Source organism: Pipistrellus kuhlii, unplaced genomic scaffold (assembly GCF_014108245.1).
Source record: "Pipistrellus kuhlii isolate mPipKuh1 unplaced genomic scaffold, mPipKuh1.p scaffold_m20_p_5, whole genome shotgun sequence".
Lineage (NCBI taxonomy): Eukaryota > Metazoa > Chordata > Mammalia > Chiroptera > Vespertilionidae > Pipistrellus > Pipistrellus kuhlii.
In genome coordinates this window covers 63,789,432-63,807,685 of record NW_023425551.1, presented here as the reverse complement: position 1 = coordinate 63,807,685, position 18,254 = coordinate 63,789,432, and the positions used below count along the sequence as shown (strand labels likewise).

Here is an 18,254-nt window from a genome sequence, read left to right as displayed (position 1 = left end):
CCTTTCTTTCCCATCTCTCAACAGGTGGCAACTCCACTTTTTTTTTTTTTTTAGAAAACAAGTCAAACATCTTGCCACCAAACCAATACATTTACCTGCATTGGCATTTTTTACAGTGAAATCACTGTCTCTCCTACAATCTAAGATAATCTTCCAACTCTGTTCAAAATCCCATTCACTTCCCATTCTGAATGAGATGGAGTTCTAACCTAGATCTAACTACTCGCTGGCCTTCTACTCATGCATGTGCCACAAGAATCTTAAATGAACATATTATACTTCTTACCTCTCCACCCACTCAACAGAAGATACAGTAAGCACTTTCCAGTAAACAATTTCATTGTTTAAAGTAATTTATAACTTCACTATACATAAAGAAGGAGATACTCTAAGAAGCCTAGCAAGCCACTCAAACTTTTACATCCTGCCTCCTATTGTAAGTCTAAATATATATGACATTTCAAACTGCAAATAATTGGCAGACAGTACCCAAACAAAACTACTGAAAGAGAAAATATAAAATGAAAACTTTTCAGTAAGTTCCCCTCACATAAAAATAAACACAAAGCAGAAGAAAATTGTAAAAAAGTGCTGCAGCCTAGATTAACATTATAAAAGCATTTTCAGATGTTAAAAAAGGAATATATAAAATAAGAATTAAATTAATTCAAGAAATAAATTGAAAAGACAAAATCATCTTGGATATATATGACTAGAAACCAAAGGGAAATAGATTTAATTTTAAATTTAAAAAGGCACCGAGGAGTCTCAGCTGGGTGGCTCAGTTGGTTGGAGCATCGTTGCATATACCAAAAAGGTTGTGGGTTTGATTCCAGGTCAGGGCACATACCTAGGCAGAAGGTTGATCCCAGATCAGGGCATGTACAGGAGACAAATGATTGATATTTCTCTCTCCTCCCACTTCCTCTCTCTCTAAAAACATATCCTTGGGTGAGAATTTTTTAAAAATAAGGCATCAAGGGGAAACTAAACATAGCCCATAAAAATCAAAATTTAAAAAAGATAAAAAGAATGAGAAACTGAAAGAAACAGAAGATAACCAAAGAAGTCTCAACACACCTAATAAACCAAAGCAATGTTAAAAAAAAAAAAAGGTTCTATTTAAATATAAAATGCAAGAGAACATTCCAGAATGAAAACACTGAATCTACTTATTAAAAGTATTTTGGAATACCTGAAATTCTTAATTCTGATACATAAATTATTATGCTATTGGACTTTAAACATTAAGTTAAGAAAAATTAAAATTAAAAACTCTCTGAGCTTCTGTACAAAAACACAAAGCCACTTACAAAAGAAAGACATTTAGACTGGCATCAGTAATCTACATGACAGTAGCAGAGCAATATTTCCAAGAAATTCAAAGAAAAAAGGTGAGATAAGGGTTTTATAATATATGGCAAAGTTGTCATTCAAGTAATAAGAATATAGAAGAATATGTTACAATATAAGAATTTAGAGAATACTGTATTTGCAAGACCTATAAAAGGAATACAGTCAAAAAGAAGAATTTTCATCAGACTTAAGTTATGATGATGAAATATTGGTCAAGGAATTGGTGATGAACACTAAATATATTTAACTGCTGATCTGAAAGAAAGGTGGACAAAGACCAGAAAAATAGTTTCTAAGTATTATATGATCTGAAAAAGTATAAGTGATATAATTAAGCAAATAAGGAGAACAGAAAGGGGAAAGTAGAGTAAGTTCATTAATTATAACATAGATAATATGGTTATCATTTAAAGTTAACAAAACTAAACAAAGATTAGATGCCTAAGTAAGGTAAAGGGAAACTAAGGGGATTCTGAAGTGTTTATAGACTACAAAAGGCATTAATATAAAGACCATTCATAGTTAGTACTGCTATATGGTATATTTGAAAGTTATTAAGACAATAAATTCTAAAAGTTCTCATCACAAGAAAAAAATTTTTCTTTATCTTTTTTGTATCTATATGATTAAATGTTAACTAGCCTTATTGTGGTGATCATTCACAAAATATGTAAGTCAAATCATTATGCTGTACACCTTAAACTTACATAGTTCTGTATGTCAAAAACCTCAATAAAACTTAGCAGGGGGAGGAAGACAATCAGAAAAAAAAACATATTAATCTTCATAAATGCCTAAGAAAACAACAGACCAGATGGAGAAAGAAGCATAATAAATATAAGACAATGAATGTACTAAGTATAACAAAATTCTAACATAAGTGTTACGACAAAGCCCAATTCTATTAGCCTGGGAATAAAAATAGATTCAATTAATGTCCTAAAAGAAAAACATTTCAGATTGCTTTGAAAAAGCAGAGATCAACTTTATGCTGGACATGAGAAACAACTAAAATAAAGTGATTCAAGAGCTAATGCTAACACGACAGGATAGATAAAGGTCTAGTAAGCAAATAAAGATGATCAGAAAGGAGAAATGTAATCTTGTTATAATTCAGTGTCAAATTCAAGCTAAAAATTAATAATGGAGACAGAAAATATAATTTTAAAATGCTAAACTCATAATTAAACATGAAGATGTAATAGTTATAAATATCTATGCAACAAATAACATAACAAAAAACACCTTTATGAAACAGAAGATGGCACTAATAGGATATCATCATACCAATAGGACACCACCCTGCCCCAGACACACAACCCAGCTATTCTAGGTATCAACATTCCATCCCCAAATTAAAATATACCCAACTCAGGTGTCTATAAGAATATTCATATCGCTGGCACCGGTTTGGCTCAGTGGATAGAGCGTTGGCCTGCAGACTGAAAGGTCCAAGGTTTGATTCCGGTCAAGGGTATGTACCTTGGTTGCGGGCACATCTCCAGTAGGGAGTGTGCAAGAGGCAGCTGGTCGATGATTCTCTCTCATCGACGTTTCTAACTCTATCCCTCTCTCTTCCTCTCTGTGAAAAATCAATAAAATATGTATTTTAAAAAAAAGAATACTCATATCAACATTATTCTTAACTATCAAATATAGGAAGCAAGTCAAATGTTCATCAATTGATGAATGAAAATAATAAATGTCATATATCCAAATGATTAAATACTGCATGATTACATTTCATTGAAATTATATGAGTAGTATAAATAGTGACAGAAAGCAGAGCAGTAGTTGCCTAGTTCCAAAGGGTAGGGTTAGTAATTAACTGCCAAGGAGAATAAGAGAACTCTTTGGGGTTACAAAAATTCTAAAACCTTAAATTTGGTGGTAGTTACACAAAATGAGTAAATTTTATTTATATATAAACTGTACTTCAATAAAGCTATAAAAATGATACTATTTACAATAGCATCAACAATATTATACACTTTGGGAAACTAACAAAATATATACAATATCTTTATAAAGGAAACTATTAAAATTTTAGAGACATTTAAATAGGACCTAGATAAATTAGAAATATACTATAGATAAAATAAAGACAAACACATAGACGACTATTTTCCCTTTTCTAACCATGTGATCAAATTTAGCATTACCAAGAATTGGACAGATATTATGTGCCTTCTACTGGAATGTAGTAGAAAGCATAAATCATCACTTCTATTGTATTGCCAAAACATTTATTCTGAATGTAATCATAAAGATAACATTCAGACAATCTCTTTAATATTGATACAATAATAAAAAGGAGTCACCTTTAGATTAAAAGAGTAATAAGTCGCTCTAACTGGTTTGGCTCAGTGGATAGAGCATCAGCCTGTGGACTGAAGGGTCCCAGGTTCGATTCCAGTCAAGGGGACACATCCCCAGTGTGAGGTGTGCAGGAGGCAGCTGATCGATGTTTCTCCCTCATCGATGTTTCTAACTCTCTATCCCTCTCCTTTCCTCTCTGTAAAAAAATCAATAGTCAGGTAATCTGTGATAGGTAATTTTATGTGTTAACAAAATATATGTATTAATATTATGTAAATAGGCAATAGTGCCCAGAAATCTGGTCAAATACCAGTCTAGATAGTTCTCTGAAGGAGTTTTTAAAGATAGGATTAATGTTTAAATCAGTAAACTTTAAGTAAAACAGATAACCCTTAATAACATGGGTGGGATTTATCCAATGGGCTGAAGGACTTCAAAATAGGCAAATCCAGGCAGACAGAAAATAGGTTAGAGGTTGCATAGGCCTGGAAATGGAGGAATAACAGCTTGGGGAGAAATAGGGAGTGACTGCTAATGGGTATAGGATTTCTTTTTGAGGTGATGAAAATATTTCAAAATTAGACTCTAGTGATGATTGCATAACTGAAAATATACTAAAAAACATTCCATTGTTCTGAAACCTGAAACTATTAGGAGACAGAGCTAAGAACTTAAGCCTCTAACCAACCAAACAAACCCATCAGAATGGCTTTTCAAAGATGTCAACATTTTAATATCCTGAAATTTTATTTCTAACAATAAGAATTCACCATAGAGTCAAAAGTAATGTATTATCATTTTTAAATCACAGTAAAATAACTTTTAGCTCATTAAGGTTTACACCAGTGTCACATGAGAAGAAGTCAAATATTGGTACATTTTTCTAATGTATTGTACATTCATAAATTACGTAAGTTGTTTTGTTCTTTGTGTAAATACCTTATAACCAGGACTACCCATTAATCCATCCTTTCCATGTCGTCCTGGTTCTCCCTAAAAAATAAATACATTTATTTTAATATATTTTGCAATAATTTTTAAAGAAATATACTATCAGATAATTTTTATTCAAAGCAAAATATGCAAAAACTTTTTCTGTCAGACTCACAGCACGTCCAGGAAGGCCAGGAAAACCAGCATTACCCTTTTCACCTTTTGCACCCTGCATTAAAAAGAGAACACTTAAAAAACAATCCTTACAATACTCTCTTAAACTTCCAACTCAAACTTAAGTAGGAAAGTAAGTTCACCTCATTATGGAGTGACAGAATTCATAGAACTACCATTTGTGTTAGCTTTGCAGCTTATTGGTGGAGTATTATTTTATCAGGCTAGTGGACAAAACATAAGATATTGAAAATATTGATGGATGCAAAATTATTATAAGCATCAAAACACAGAAGCTACATCTTGGAAAAATTAAAAAGGCAATGAGTATTTTATTTATTTTTAAATATATTTTTATTGATGGCAGAGAGGAGAGATAGATAGATCAATGATGACAGAAAATCATTGATTGGCTGCCTCCTACAGGACTCACACTGGGGAATGAGCCTGCAACCAGGTAATGTGCCCTGAATGGGAAACAAATCATGACATCCTAGTCAATAGGTCAATGATCAACCAATGAGCCACACTGGTAGGACAACAATGAGTATTTTAAACATATACAAAAAATATAATCTTCCTTCAATGTGAAGAAATAGGAAGGCCCATAAATCAATTGTCAATGGACATGCAGCTACCACTCCCAAGGAATTTTTATTTTAAAAATTCAAAATGATCAATAAGACAATGTATTCCCATAGAATATCATGCAAAGTAATCACCAGTCATTATTTTATTTTCTCATTGTTTTTAATAAATCCCCTGAGCAACAGGAATAAAACTAATTGCTATAATGGTGGGCTTGGACCAAATTCAAGTTTTCTATTTCCATTACATTGAAAGTTCAAAATGGATACTTTGTTTTGTGATCCATTCTTACCTTTTTGCCATAAAATCCAGGTGATCCTTTATCTCCTTTGGGGCCCATTTCACCCTAAAAGACAAAATACAAATATTGAATTTTAGAGATCTATGAATATTTTCCTCAGAGATTAAAGAAAAAGCAATACCAATCATAAACAAAAGGATTTAATATGCCAACATCAAAATAAAATAGAAATAAAATATTTTAAACTTTGCTTACAAAAGTTGTAGTCTCTAATCTTTATTAAAAAAAAAAAAAAGGCAGGGTAAGGGGCAAAGGGGAGATATTAGCCAAAGGGCTTATGTACATGCATATAAGCCTAACCAGTGGTCATGGACAACAGGGAGTGGGCATACAAGGGGAGGGGTTTGGGATGGGAATGGGGGGATGAGGACAATTATGTGACACCATCAAAAATAAAGAAATTAAAAAAAAAAATAGTCCTGCAAAGAAAATCATAAAAAAAAGGCAAAATAAGGAAAGTTCATATTATAACAGTGCCTACAGTGTAAGACTTATAGTTAAGAGAATTTCTATATAGTAAAGCTCATAAATTTTAAACACTTCAATATTTATGACTGGAAATTTTAAAGAATATTGGAAAAGCCTTATGTAACTATATTAATCTTAGCTTAATCATTTATTTTAACATATAAATAAATGCTTTACATATGAACATTTACTATTTATAACACATTTGTGATATAAAGCTTGAAATATGAAACAATATATGGCATTGCTGAATTTAAAAAGACCAGATTCCTCCACCTTTGATCCTGGCATTCCATGAAGCCCAGGAAAACCAGGAAGTCCACGGTCACCCTGAAAATAAAACTGAAATTAATGAAAGAAAATACATTTCAGCTTAAAAAGTATCAGCATATATTTTTTCAACATTATTCTTTTCAAAATCTATTGAAAATAAAACTGTGAACAGTTAAATGTATATCTACATTAAAGTCCTCTATCTTTGAAAGATTAATGTTCTTTTATCCTGTAATCCAATCCCCGCCTTGATTTCTCCCACCTGCATGCAATCTTCCTTATGTTCCCTTCTTAATTTCAAATGCATAAAAGAAGCTGTAAAACTGTTATAGTAGGGAGCATTTGAGATCTTGTTCTCTGGCATATGTCGTCAGTTTGGTTCAAATAAATAGTTATAAAAATTTGCTACAGGTTTGGATGTTTCTTAAATAACAAATCTATTCACCTTTTACCATACTACATAATAAAAGTCTAATATGCAAATTGTTCCCTTAACTGGGCGTTTGATCAGGGGGCAGGGCTGGCCAGCCAACTGCCTACAGTCCCAATCCCTGGTGGGTCTCATACTCGATTGGTCAGGGCAGGCCAGACAGACCCCACCCGTGCATGAATTCATGCATCAGGCCTCTATAAAATATATTTGTATCTGGGAACATAGCTGCCTAACTAAAGACTATATTTCCCAATCTCCTTTACAGTTAGCCATAGCCATGTGAGTAAATTCTTGCTAATAGAATGTGTATAGCACTATGATATGCAACTTCCACATTATTTATTAAAAGGAAACTATTGCTATGAATTTTCTTTCATTCTTCCTATCAGATCAGAATGCTATATGATAACGACTAGTGATATAGCCTTGACTATGTAGAAGAAAACACTGTAAGAGAGATTAGAACAAAAAGAGGGGAAAACATGAGCCCCTGAATGAATTCTTAGACAATGAATTATATAAAAAAACATTTTTCTCATTGATGCCACTGCATTTTGAAGTTTGGGGAGGGATCGATTTTTTTCAGTATAAACAGGAATAGAATTTTTAAAAATCTGTTTGTTTGTTTGTTTATTTATTTATTTATTTATTTATTTATTTTAGAGAGAGAAAGGGATAGAAAGAGTGAGTTTACCCTTGACTAGTTTTTCACCAGAGATTAAAAACAATTTGGAGTATGTGTGTGTGCATGTATGTATTTGTCTAGCAGAAGGAGAAAAGACTCATTAAAAGCACATACATTCTAGAGTTTGTCAACATAAGAAATATTTTTATGGTTTTATTTAACCCAAGTTGTCAACACACAAGGAATCAAGATCTCAAATGCTCCAGAAAATGATAGTTTTGCGATTTCTTTTGTACGTTTGGAATTAGGAGGTAAAGTAAGGAAGATTGCATAAAGTTGGAAAAAAGCAAGGAACAAGTTAGTTAATAATACCATGTGTTCCTGTAAGGGTGGTCATGACACCCAGGGGTCTAAAAAGGAGGGTCACTCCGGCATTCCAAAGATGTGTTAACCAGATGCACAAGAACAATGGACAGGACTTGCTTAACGCAATATAAAATATGTACCTTCATGTACATAAGCAAGATTGTTAAGTAAAATAAAAAGGCATGGCAGCCACATTAACATCCAGCAGTTAAGAGGTCTGGGGAGAGAAAGGGTAGCAGAGAAACTTAATGAACAAAATGGTTAGGAATATTGAGATAGTATCTACAAAATATAAAACATGAGAAAGTGTGATCCAAACACAATATACTCAGTCAAGTTCTGGTCAAGGTTTAAAGGTAATTAGTAGCCAAAGAGGAAAAGTGAAGCCAAAGTTTATCCACAATGGGCATGTAACGTGAAAGACAAATAAGTGTTCTTGTGTTGGCCACTGAGTCATTGGGTCATCTGTTACTGCAGTACAGCTTAGCTTAAATTACCTTAATATAAAAAACTGGTATAGTAGAAAGAAGAGGCTTCCAAAACTTCAATATTAAAATATATATATGGCACTTTTTATATGGGGTTATGTACTGAGCAGTGAAAAAGAGTTATTGGAGGTTGGAAAAATATTCATGTAATGCTATGGTGAATATTTAAAATTTTCTTATAATAACTTGCAAAGGCAAATAATGCATCAAATGAACTTATAACTAGAGTAAAGAACTGAGAAAAGAATGTTAGTATCATTAACTGACTGGTATTGGCTTAATTTAACAAGGTAGTATAAGAGATGAAAAAAATTGGCCAGTTTGCAAGTAGTAAGTAAAATAGGTCACATTCAAAAGTACTGGGATTAGAAGATGCAACTTTTTATTTATTTCTAAGAGATAAAAAAGTTCAATTAAAACTCAGCCTCTGTGAAGGACCAAATCAAGGGTATGAGTATAAGTAACATTCTTAAATTTTCCAAATCAATTAAGGTAGATCCACTAATAAGTCCTTTCAAGCTGCACATAATGTCTAGAAAGAGAAAAAGGGGGGAAAAAAAGCTAAGGATGGTCCTAGAAGGTTTGGCTCAGCGGATGGAGTGTAGGCCTGCGGACTGAAGGGTCATAGGTTTGATTCCAGTCAAGGGCATATACCTACATTGCAGGATCAATCCCCAGTGTGTGGTGTGCAGGAGGCAGCCAGTCAATGATTCTCATCATTGATGTTTCTATCTCTATTTCCCCTCTCTCTGAAGTGAATAAATATCTATACATTTTTTAAAGAAGCAAAGAATATAGGGAATGTCTGATAAATTCAAGTCTCTTATCATTAATTATTAATAATTAATGTAGAGAGGACCACAGCTAATACAGGATTGTATGTTTGTGTTGTTTTTTATTGTTGTTGTTTTTTGTCTTTTAATCCTTACATGAGAATATTTTTCCATTGATTTTTAGAGAGAGTAGAAGGGAGGGGGAGAGACAGAAAGAGAGAAACATCGATGTGAGAGGGACACATCAATTGGTTGCCTCCCTCATGGGTAAGAATTAAGCCTGCAACTGAGGCATATGCCCTTGACCAGAATCAAACCCAGGACACTTCAGTCCTCAGGCTGGCGCTCTATCCACTGAGCCAAACCAGCTAGGGCAAAACAGGATTGTAGATGTTGGTACTGGCTGGAATAAAAGATCAAAGGTACAAAATTACAAATATATGCATGCTATTGATAGAGTTACACTATCTAAAAAGCCACAAACATGGACTAAAAGTGACTGTGACTATTTGTAAGTTAAAAAGTAAAGTTGCATAGTTTCACCACTATTTTTAATGTTCTTATAGCCAGTTTTCACTAGCCCATGAATTTTGACAAAATATAGAAAGGAGGTAAAAATTAAAAGAAAAAAATATCTTTATTGATAATAGATTTATGTCTAATATCCTACAAAAAGATAAAGAAAATAGTTAATTGTTGTTTAAAAATTAATAAAGGCAGTATTTTATATATATAATAATCAATATGAAAATATATTTAAGTAAAAATCCCATTTTTAGTAGAAAAAAAAAAGAGGTAAAAGTCCCTTGATATAAAACTTAGGTAATGTTGAGAACCAATACAAGAAAACATTAATATTATTCCATTGAGATTCAAGAAGAAAAAGATAAATCATAATTTTGAACAGGAAAACTCAGTATTGAGATTACATCAATGCTTATAAAATTTATTCATAAATTCAAATAAATGCTAATTAAAATATGAATAAGAACTTCTAAAAAAATAAAGAAGATACTGAACTTTATCTGGAAAAATGAGCCTGCAAGAACAGCCAGGAAAATTAATTGTCGAAGGACTGGCCCTGCCAATATTAAATCACATTATGAAGTAACAATAATTTAAAACAACTTGGCACTGGAGAAGATATAGACAGATGAGCAAAACACAACGGAAAGCCCAAACACCAGACCCCAATTGAAATGGAAATTCAGTGATAATGGTTTTTCAAATAAATGGAGGTAAAAAGTGATATTCCATATACATTGTTGAGACAACTGGCTAACCATTTAGGAAAATAGAGGGGGGGGGGGAATATGAATGCTCATGAACTTTGCTGCAAATATAAAAATGTAAATGTTAAAATATAAAATAATAAGATTCTAAATTAAATTAAAATCATGGGTAATTATGTTAAAAATGTAAAACCTTCCTATACAAAAACAGACAAAATAAATAAAAGAAAAATAACTATACTAGTATATATGCAAACATTTAAATTTTCTATTGGGCTAAAAAATTTAAAAACAAGTCAAAGCACATAATATAAACCAGCAAAAATATTTCACACAATTTGTGAAATGCATATAAAATCTATTTCTGAAAAGATGACCAGCCCAGTAAGGGGGGAATGGGATATGAATAAAAGGTGAGTTACAGAGAAATAACAAAATATTTAAAAATCACATGACACAGTACTCTACTTACTAATAAATAAATGCAATTTATTTATTTATTTTTTTTTTTTAATAAGTTTTTATTGTTCATATTATTACAAATGTTCCTTTCCCCCCCCCCCCCCCACCATTGCTCTCCTCCACCAGGTTCCCACCCCACCCTCTGCCCTTTCCCCTCTCCCCATTGTCCTCATCCATAGGTGCACAGTTTATGTTCAGTCTCTTCCCACGCCCCCCTCTCCCCTTTTCCCCAAGAATCGTCAGTTCACTCCCCTTCCATATCTCTGATTCTATTATATTCAACAGTTAATATTGTTCATCAGATTTTTTTTTTAATTTCCTTGGTTTTTAGATTCACTTGTTGATAGTTACGTATTTGTTGTTCATAATTTTTATCTTTGTTTACCTTCTCTTCTGAAAGAACCCCCTTCAGCAATTCATATAATTCTGGTTTGGTGGTGATGAACTCCATTAGCTTTTTTTTATTAGTGAAGCTCTTTATCTGGCCTTCGATTCTGAGTGATAGCTTTGCTGGGTAGATTATTTTTGGCTGTAGGTTCTCGCTATTCATCACCTTGAATATTTCTTGCCATTCCCTTCTGGCCTGCATGGTTTCTGTTGAGAAGTCAGCTGACAATCGTATAGGTGCTCCTTTATAGGTTACTACCTTCTTTGCTCTTGCTTCTTTTAATATTCTCTCTTTGTCTTTTGCTCTTGGAATTTTAATAATGATGTGTCTCGGTGTGGTCCTCTTTGGATTCCTTTTGTTTGGAGTTCTGTGTGCTTCCTGGACTTGTAAGTCTAATTCTTTCACCAGATGGGGGAAGTTTTCTATCACTATTTCTTTCAGTATGTTTTCGATATCTTGCTCTCTCTCATCATCTGGGACCCCCATAATTCTGATGTTGGTTCGCTTGAAGTTGTCCCAGAGGTTTCTTACATTATCTTCAATTTTCTGGATTCTCTTGCCTTCTAGCTTCTGTGGAGGAGTGTCTTCTGGCTCTTTATGTTCCAAATCTTTGACTTGATTCTTGCGATCTTCCCTTCTGTTTTTAGGACTCTGTAAAATATTTTTTATTTCAGACAATGTATTCTTTATTTCTTGTTGACTCCTTATTAATTCTAGTTGATCTCTTTTCATATCCTCGTAGGCCTTATCCATCTTTTCTAGGAAATTCTTGAAAAACCTTGTAAGCGTAGATTTGAACTCTATATCCAGACGCTTTTTGTCCTCCATTTCTTTCGTTTGTGATCTATTTTGTTGTCGCATTTCGCAGTTACAGATGGGACGGGGTTTCAGGGTGGAGCCTACAGCCTTGGCTTCTGTCAGCCCCGCCCTATGCGGGTCCTTCAGTGCTCGCTGCTGCCGGCGCCTCTGAGAGAAAGGTGCCCTCGATTTTCGCCTGCTGCCAAACAGTCTATGCTCTCCCCCAATGAGCCCGGCATTGGGGTTCAGTTCAGTTGGAAGTGGAGTTGGAGGTGGCGTTCAGAGCAGTCTGGAGCCCCAGTCTCCTTCCCGTCAGGGCAATCCCGCAGCACAGCCGACCGTCCCTTCTCTGCGCGCAGTGTGCGCGCCTCCGGGACCTCCTTTCGCCTCTCCCCGGGGTTCCGCCTTACAGCCCGGCTCCCTATGGCAGAGCCTGAGTCCCCGGGGTCTGGCTTAAAACTGGGGATCAGAGCAGTCGGGGGCCCAGCACAGTCGGAGTTTTATCTCCTTTCCGCTAGGGAACGCCCGCCAGGCACTCGGCCTCCCTCCTCTCCGGCTCCGTCCTCTCCGCGCGCCGCGTCTCCGTACCTTGGCTTTTCCAGCTCCTCCGCACCTCCTTCTGGTTTTCTCCTTGCTTCTCGCTGTAGAATTTCCAGTCAGTCAACCTTCCTGTAGTTCTGGGCAATGTCCGTTTTATATTTTAGTTGTATTTTATTGAAATTGTTGTGTGCGGCTGCGGCTAGGTGTTCACCTGGGCGCAGCCATCTTGGATCTCTCAAATAAATGCAATTTAAATCAGTGCCATTTTCCATTGATAGTGGTGAAATTAGAAACTTTAAGGAAACTCAGTGCTGATCAGAATGCGACAAAAGATATTTTCACATACTTGTTAGACTCTAACAAGTTTTCCCAGTGGTCTTAGGTGATCCTGCTAGTGGTTCTCAACCCGTGGTCGGTTGAGAACCGCTGTTGTAGAGCCTAAGACCATTGGAAAACACAGATATTCACATTATGATTCATTAACAGTAGCAAGATTACAGTTATGAAGTAGCAACAAAAATAATTTTATGGTTGGGGGTTACCACAACATGAGGAACTGTATTAAAGGGTTGCGGCATTAGAAAGATTGAGAACCACTGTGTTAGAGGAATACAAACTTTCTGGATAGTAAATAGACAATGGTGGCAAAGTTTAATTATGAATTTAACCTTATGATCCTATAATCAATTCATATCTGAGAAATTTCCCTATGAATATAATCAGAAATTTCCCTATGAATATAATCAGAAATATACATAAAAGATGTTTATTACTGTCTTGTTGAAAACACACACACACACACAAGGGATAATTAATAAAGAACTACAGAGTCCCTACGTTAGAGATTTCTTAAATTGGATAAAAACATTCCTATAGAGTGTAGCTGTGCTTAACTTTCTGTATAGTTTCTTCCATTAAGTCTTTTTGAAATTTCAACTTTCCTCTAAACTGGAAAATTTTATTCAACTCCCTTCTTTGGCACTTAATACTGACTGCATTAAAATAGTTATGTTGTATGTGCTCTGTGCTTTATAATCCCAACCTTGTTAATGATTTACTCCTATTTTTTTAGTAGATACGACCACCTTTTATCAATATCCAGATTTTCTCTACCCCCAAGTACAGGAAGGAATCCCACTTTCCTGACTCTTGAAATTGGTATGATTTACAAAATTTTTGTTATAGTTAATCAAAGATGAATGGGAGCGGTTTAAGAGCCACTGTTTGAATCTCCATTGTACCTGCTACTATACTTATAATTCAAATGGCGAAACTTCTATTACCCTGAGCCTCCATATGAGGACAATGGGGGAACCTTCACTGCTGCTAATTAATATGCAGTTTGATGAATAATAAACTTCTTTTATTTTTATTTTAAGCCATAGACATTTGGGATTTGTTTGTTATTGCAACATAACCTACTCTATGCTAGCTGATGCCTTGCTTGTGATTAATGGCAATTTGCTGAATATACAAAATATTTTCATTTTCTACAATATGGTAAACAGTCAAGTCCTCCAAGAAAATTTTAATAAAGCCAGTGTTCTGAGGATTCATACTCTTGTTTTCATCCAAATTTACAAGAGATTAGAATCAAAGAGAATCCAAAATTTATAGTAAGATGATTTCATTTCCATAGCTTTTATGACATGAAGAGACTGTCCATCTCATAAATTGTTTCACCACCACAGTTTCTAAAGTCTGGTCCAGATTATTTATTTCAGTAGTAAGAGAATATGAAAAGTAATATTTTTAAACCTCTTATTCTTTTAAGGTTTCTCAGTGTGTTTATTTGTTTTTAAAGGACATATGCTTTGTACATAGGCATATAACTATATATATATATATATATATATATATATATATATATATATATATATATATATATATATATATCTGGGGCTACATGCCCAAAAGTCTTTTACTGCAAAGTGTGTGCTATTTAAAGTCTAGTGATCTGTGGCCTAGAGTGAACTATCCCTCATCCCTTAAGAGAGATGTAGACAATGAAACCTGTCTCATGGCACAATCTGCACAACCTAAACTCACTCATCCAGGCCCTTCCTCCTCCTATCTTCTTAGCTACCACCAGCCATTCAGGGATTGTACTCACAGTGCAGGCAACAGCGGGAAAGTGCAGCGAACCGCACTGCTACAAACTGCTCCAGCCAAAGCAGGGAAAATGGTGAAAAGAGAGCCACTTTGAAAGCAAGACATTTTATCTCAACACCTTGATCCTTGAATAATTTCAGACAAATGGTTTAAGTTTTTCACCTCTCAGTTTTCTAGATTGTAAAATAGGAAAGACTTACTTCACAATTAATGTAAAAATAGGGATAACATGACTTAGTTTACTAACTGCCTATGACTTTTGTTGAGGATTTCATGTAGTAAAAAAAAAATATGGCTAAAACTGATGCAAAATATGTCTAAAAATAAAACAGAAAAATGTATACACAACAAGAAAAGCCTCCAAAAGCACCCAGTACATCAAAAGCTTTACACATTTTGGGTGTTTTTTTTCTCCTCTCAGTTAAGAAGAAATGCTGTCTTACTCAGGCTCACGCAATAATGGCTTACTGGGAACTGACCAAATGTACTCAAATATTCCTTTAACACAAGGATGGGCATTTCCCTGGGATTTAGTGATCACCATTGGACTACTCAGGCCTAAAAACAAAGTATTATAGATTCCCGAGCTCCTACTACAGGGTCACTGCCATAGTTTATCAGTGACCATAGAACTGAGTATGCCCAAAGTGAAGACGAGAAGTCAAGTTTAGAACCAAGAAAATATGAATAACACTGTAAAAATTCAATAAAAGTTGTAAGTTTCCCAATGATGCCAGTAGAGGAAAGTTAAACAGGACAGAAAGAGGCATAGCAGCCAATAAAAGAGGCAGGACATGAAATTACTGGTTCTTCATAATAAACTGAGATGCTGAATCCATTTTAGAGCCTTAAAATCAAAAGGTTGAGAGGTCAGAAAAGTACCCAACAAAGTAGTGAAAACCTGAGCACACCCAGATCAACGCTTCTGTACAGGAGGGACTCCCACCCTGACTTCAGAGACTATTTAGGGAGGCACAGCTAGTGTTGCTTTGGAAGAGCCTCTGAGGAAAGAATGTAGCAAAGAAGGAAATGTGGTAAAGCCTCTTCATTAAAGAGTAAAGAAAGTTTTTCAGAAAGTCTGGGTTATAACAATAATTCCATGGATTCTCTGGATTCAGATAAAGCAAAATATTGTATTAGAAAGCATAGTATGTATATATGTGTATATGCCTCCATTTAATAATATTTTGATTATTTAGCATATCAATTATAACATTAATTATATCAACACATTAATCATTACTATACTTATCACCAATAGTACATTTATAGATTTCCTATATAAGTTTATATTCCTACTAGAGGCCCAGTGCACAGAATTTGTGCACAGGGGAGAGATGGGTCCCTCAGCCCAATCTGCACCCTCTCCAATCCTTCATCTCTTAAGATAAATGGATCCCTCTCACAATTCGGAACCACTGGCTCCTAACTGCTCACCTGCCTGCCTGCCTGGTGCCCCTAACTGCTCCCCCCTGCCAACCTGATCCCCCTAACTGCCCTCCCCTCCTGGCCTGATTCCCCTAACAGCCTATCTGCTCTCCTCTCCTGACCTGATCCTCCTAACTGCCTATTTGCTCTCCCTTCCTCTCTGCGCCCTTCAGATCCCTGGTCCAGGTGCTGAGAGCTCTCCACTGCGGCCCTGCCCCCATTCTGATTGATCGTTATGTGATGGCATCTCAGACAATTTGCATATTCCTTTATTATTAGTATAGACAGGTTATTTCATCACCCCAACATTTAGAGAATGGAAAGTGGAAGAGATGATAAGAAATTAATTGTGAAAAAGTAACCAGTAAGGCAAGAGAAAGGATAGGAACCAGTGATATTCCAGAAGTCAGGAGAAGAAATCATCCCAATAAGAAAAAATTAGTCAATTCATTCAAAGAAGAAGGAAATATTCAATATCTTGTTGTATGTCTCAAATACTGCCGATAAGCAGAGATTATTGGAAATCACTGGCTAATGGATTTCAAAGATGGAAGACATTAGTGATCTAAATATGCAGCAGTCAGTTGGGATAGAAATCCTACTGGTGTTTTAAGAGGGAAAGGAAGTGAAAAAGTGCAAGTGAGTAAAGGCATGCTTACACTGGAGTGGGAATGAGAAATGTAGTAGTAAACGAAGGAGGCTATGTGATTAGTTTGAGACGGTCATTTTGGTCTATTGGGATAATTTAACCAGAAAAGATAAACATTACTGACACAGAGGAAGGGCTAGTTAGTAACACAAATTAATGGAAAAGGATGGGATCCCGAGCACAAAAGGAAGGTTGGTATTATATATGGATGGTTCATTCAGATTAACAAGAGAGAGGCAAAATATAGGTATCTATTCAGGTAAGAAGATATATGCAGAGGAAAGGAGTTTAGAAAATTTCTGTCTGCTTCACATGGGCACTTTAACATGCAGATAAAAGATAATAAAAAATAAATCAAAGGTATTTTCAAAACATTTACCTTATGTAATCAGCATGATAGTAGCTCCAATAAGCAAATCATAATTATCACATCACAAAACCTATATCATTTAATATTGACCAAGCACATGCTTGGTCTCATTTAATCTTCAAACAAGGCTATAAAATAATATCATGGCCCCCACTTTCTAGATTTTGAAAACCAGGTTTACAGAGATTAAGAAATATGACTGGGTGATTAAGTAGACTAAATTCAGAGCTCAGCCTGTAACCTGTAACTGCTTTAAATCTCCCTCCCCTTCCCCCCTTCAACACACACACACACACACACACACACACACACACACACACACCACTGTTTGTGCTGAGATGCTTTCAGAAAACTACACAGGTAGATTACTCTCTAATTTGGAGAAAGAAAAAGAAAAAAGTGGCAACTTTGCTAAACCAGTTCTATTTCTCCTTCCTATGTCACCAATGGCTTTGCTTTAATATTTTAAACTTTTTTGCTTTGCTTCAGAGACACTATAAGAAGTAAAACTACTAACATACTAAGTTTAATATATCATTTCCTAACACCTCAATCCTTTGTTCTCTCAAGATATATATTGGAATTCTTTGATCATGACTGAATTTATAATAGAAACCATGATAGCACCACTTATTGTTTGACTTTGGAAGCCCACATAATGCACATAAGGGACTTATTTAAGTGGGAAAGTCTCACTCATCACAAGATTCTTTGGTAGTGATGAGGTCTTGAAGGATCCATTTAAATGTTAAGTGCTCTAACAAAGAAATTAAACAAAATGTATAATTTGTTTCATATTGATAACTTAGATATAATTAGTATACTGTATATCCTACCTAGAAAAACCAAGCCTGGATAGGTTAAAAAAAGAAATTATTAATATGTCCTGTGTCTCCAGAACTGAATTAGCCATAAAAAGTTTCATACACTGCCAAAACTGGTTTGGCTCAGTGGATAGAGTGTCAGTCTGGGGACTGAAAGGTCCCAGGTTCGATTCCGGTCAAGGGCATGTACATTGGTTGTGGGCACATCCCCAGTAGGGGGTGTACAGGAGGCAGCTGGTCGATGTTTCTCTCTCATTGAAGTTTCTAGCTCTCTATCCCTCTCCCTTCCTCTCTGTGTAAAATCAATAAAATATATTTTTTTAAAAGTTTCATACACTTTCCAAAAAGCCATAA

At 34.9% G+C, this 18,254-nt stretch overlaps 1 protein-coding gene across 2 annotated transcripts in view; it reads right to left on the bottom strand.

Moving 5' to 3' along the window:
• The window catches only part of COL21A1 (collagen type XXI alpha 1 chain), a 167,375-nt gene that overhangs the window by 44,124 nt on the left and 104,997 nt on the right, over positions 1-18,254 (bottom strand). For both annotated transcript variants that reach the window (XM_036414888.2, XM_036414889.2), the window contains 4 exons: positions 6,416-6,469; positions 5,663-5,716; positions 4,784-4,837; positions 4,615-4,668 (listed from right to left, as the gene is read on the bottom strand). In XM_036414888.2, coding sequence (XP_036270781.1) covers positions 4,615-4,668; positions 4,784-4,837; positions 5,663-5,716; positions 6,416-6,469 — 216 coding nt within the window. The remainder of the gene's footprint in view (positions 1-4,614; positions 4,669-4,783; positions 4,838-5,662; positions 5,717-6,415; positions 6,470-18,254) is intronic.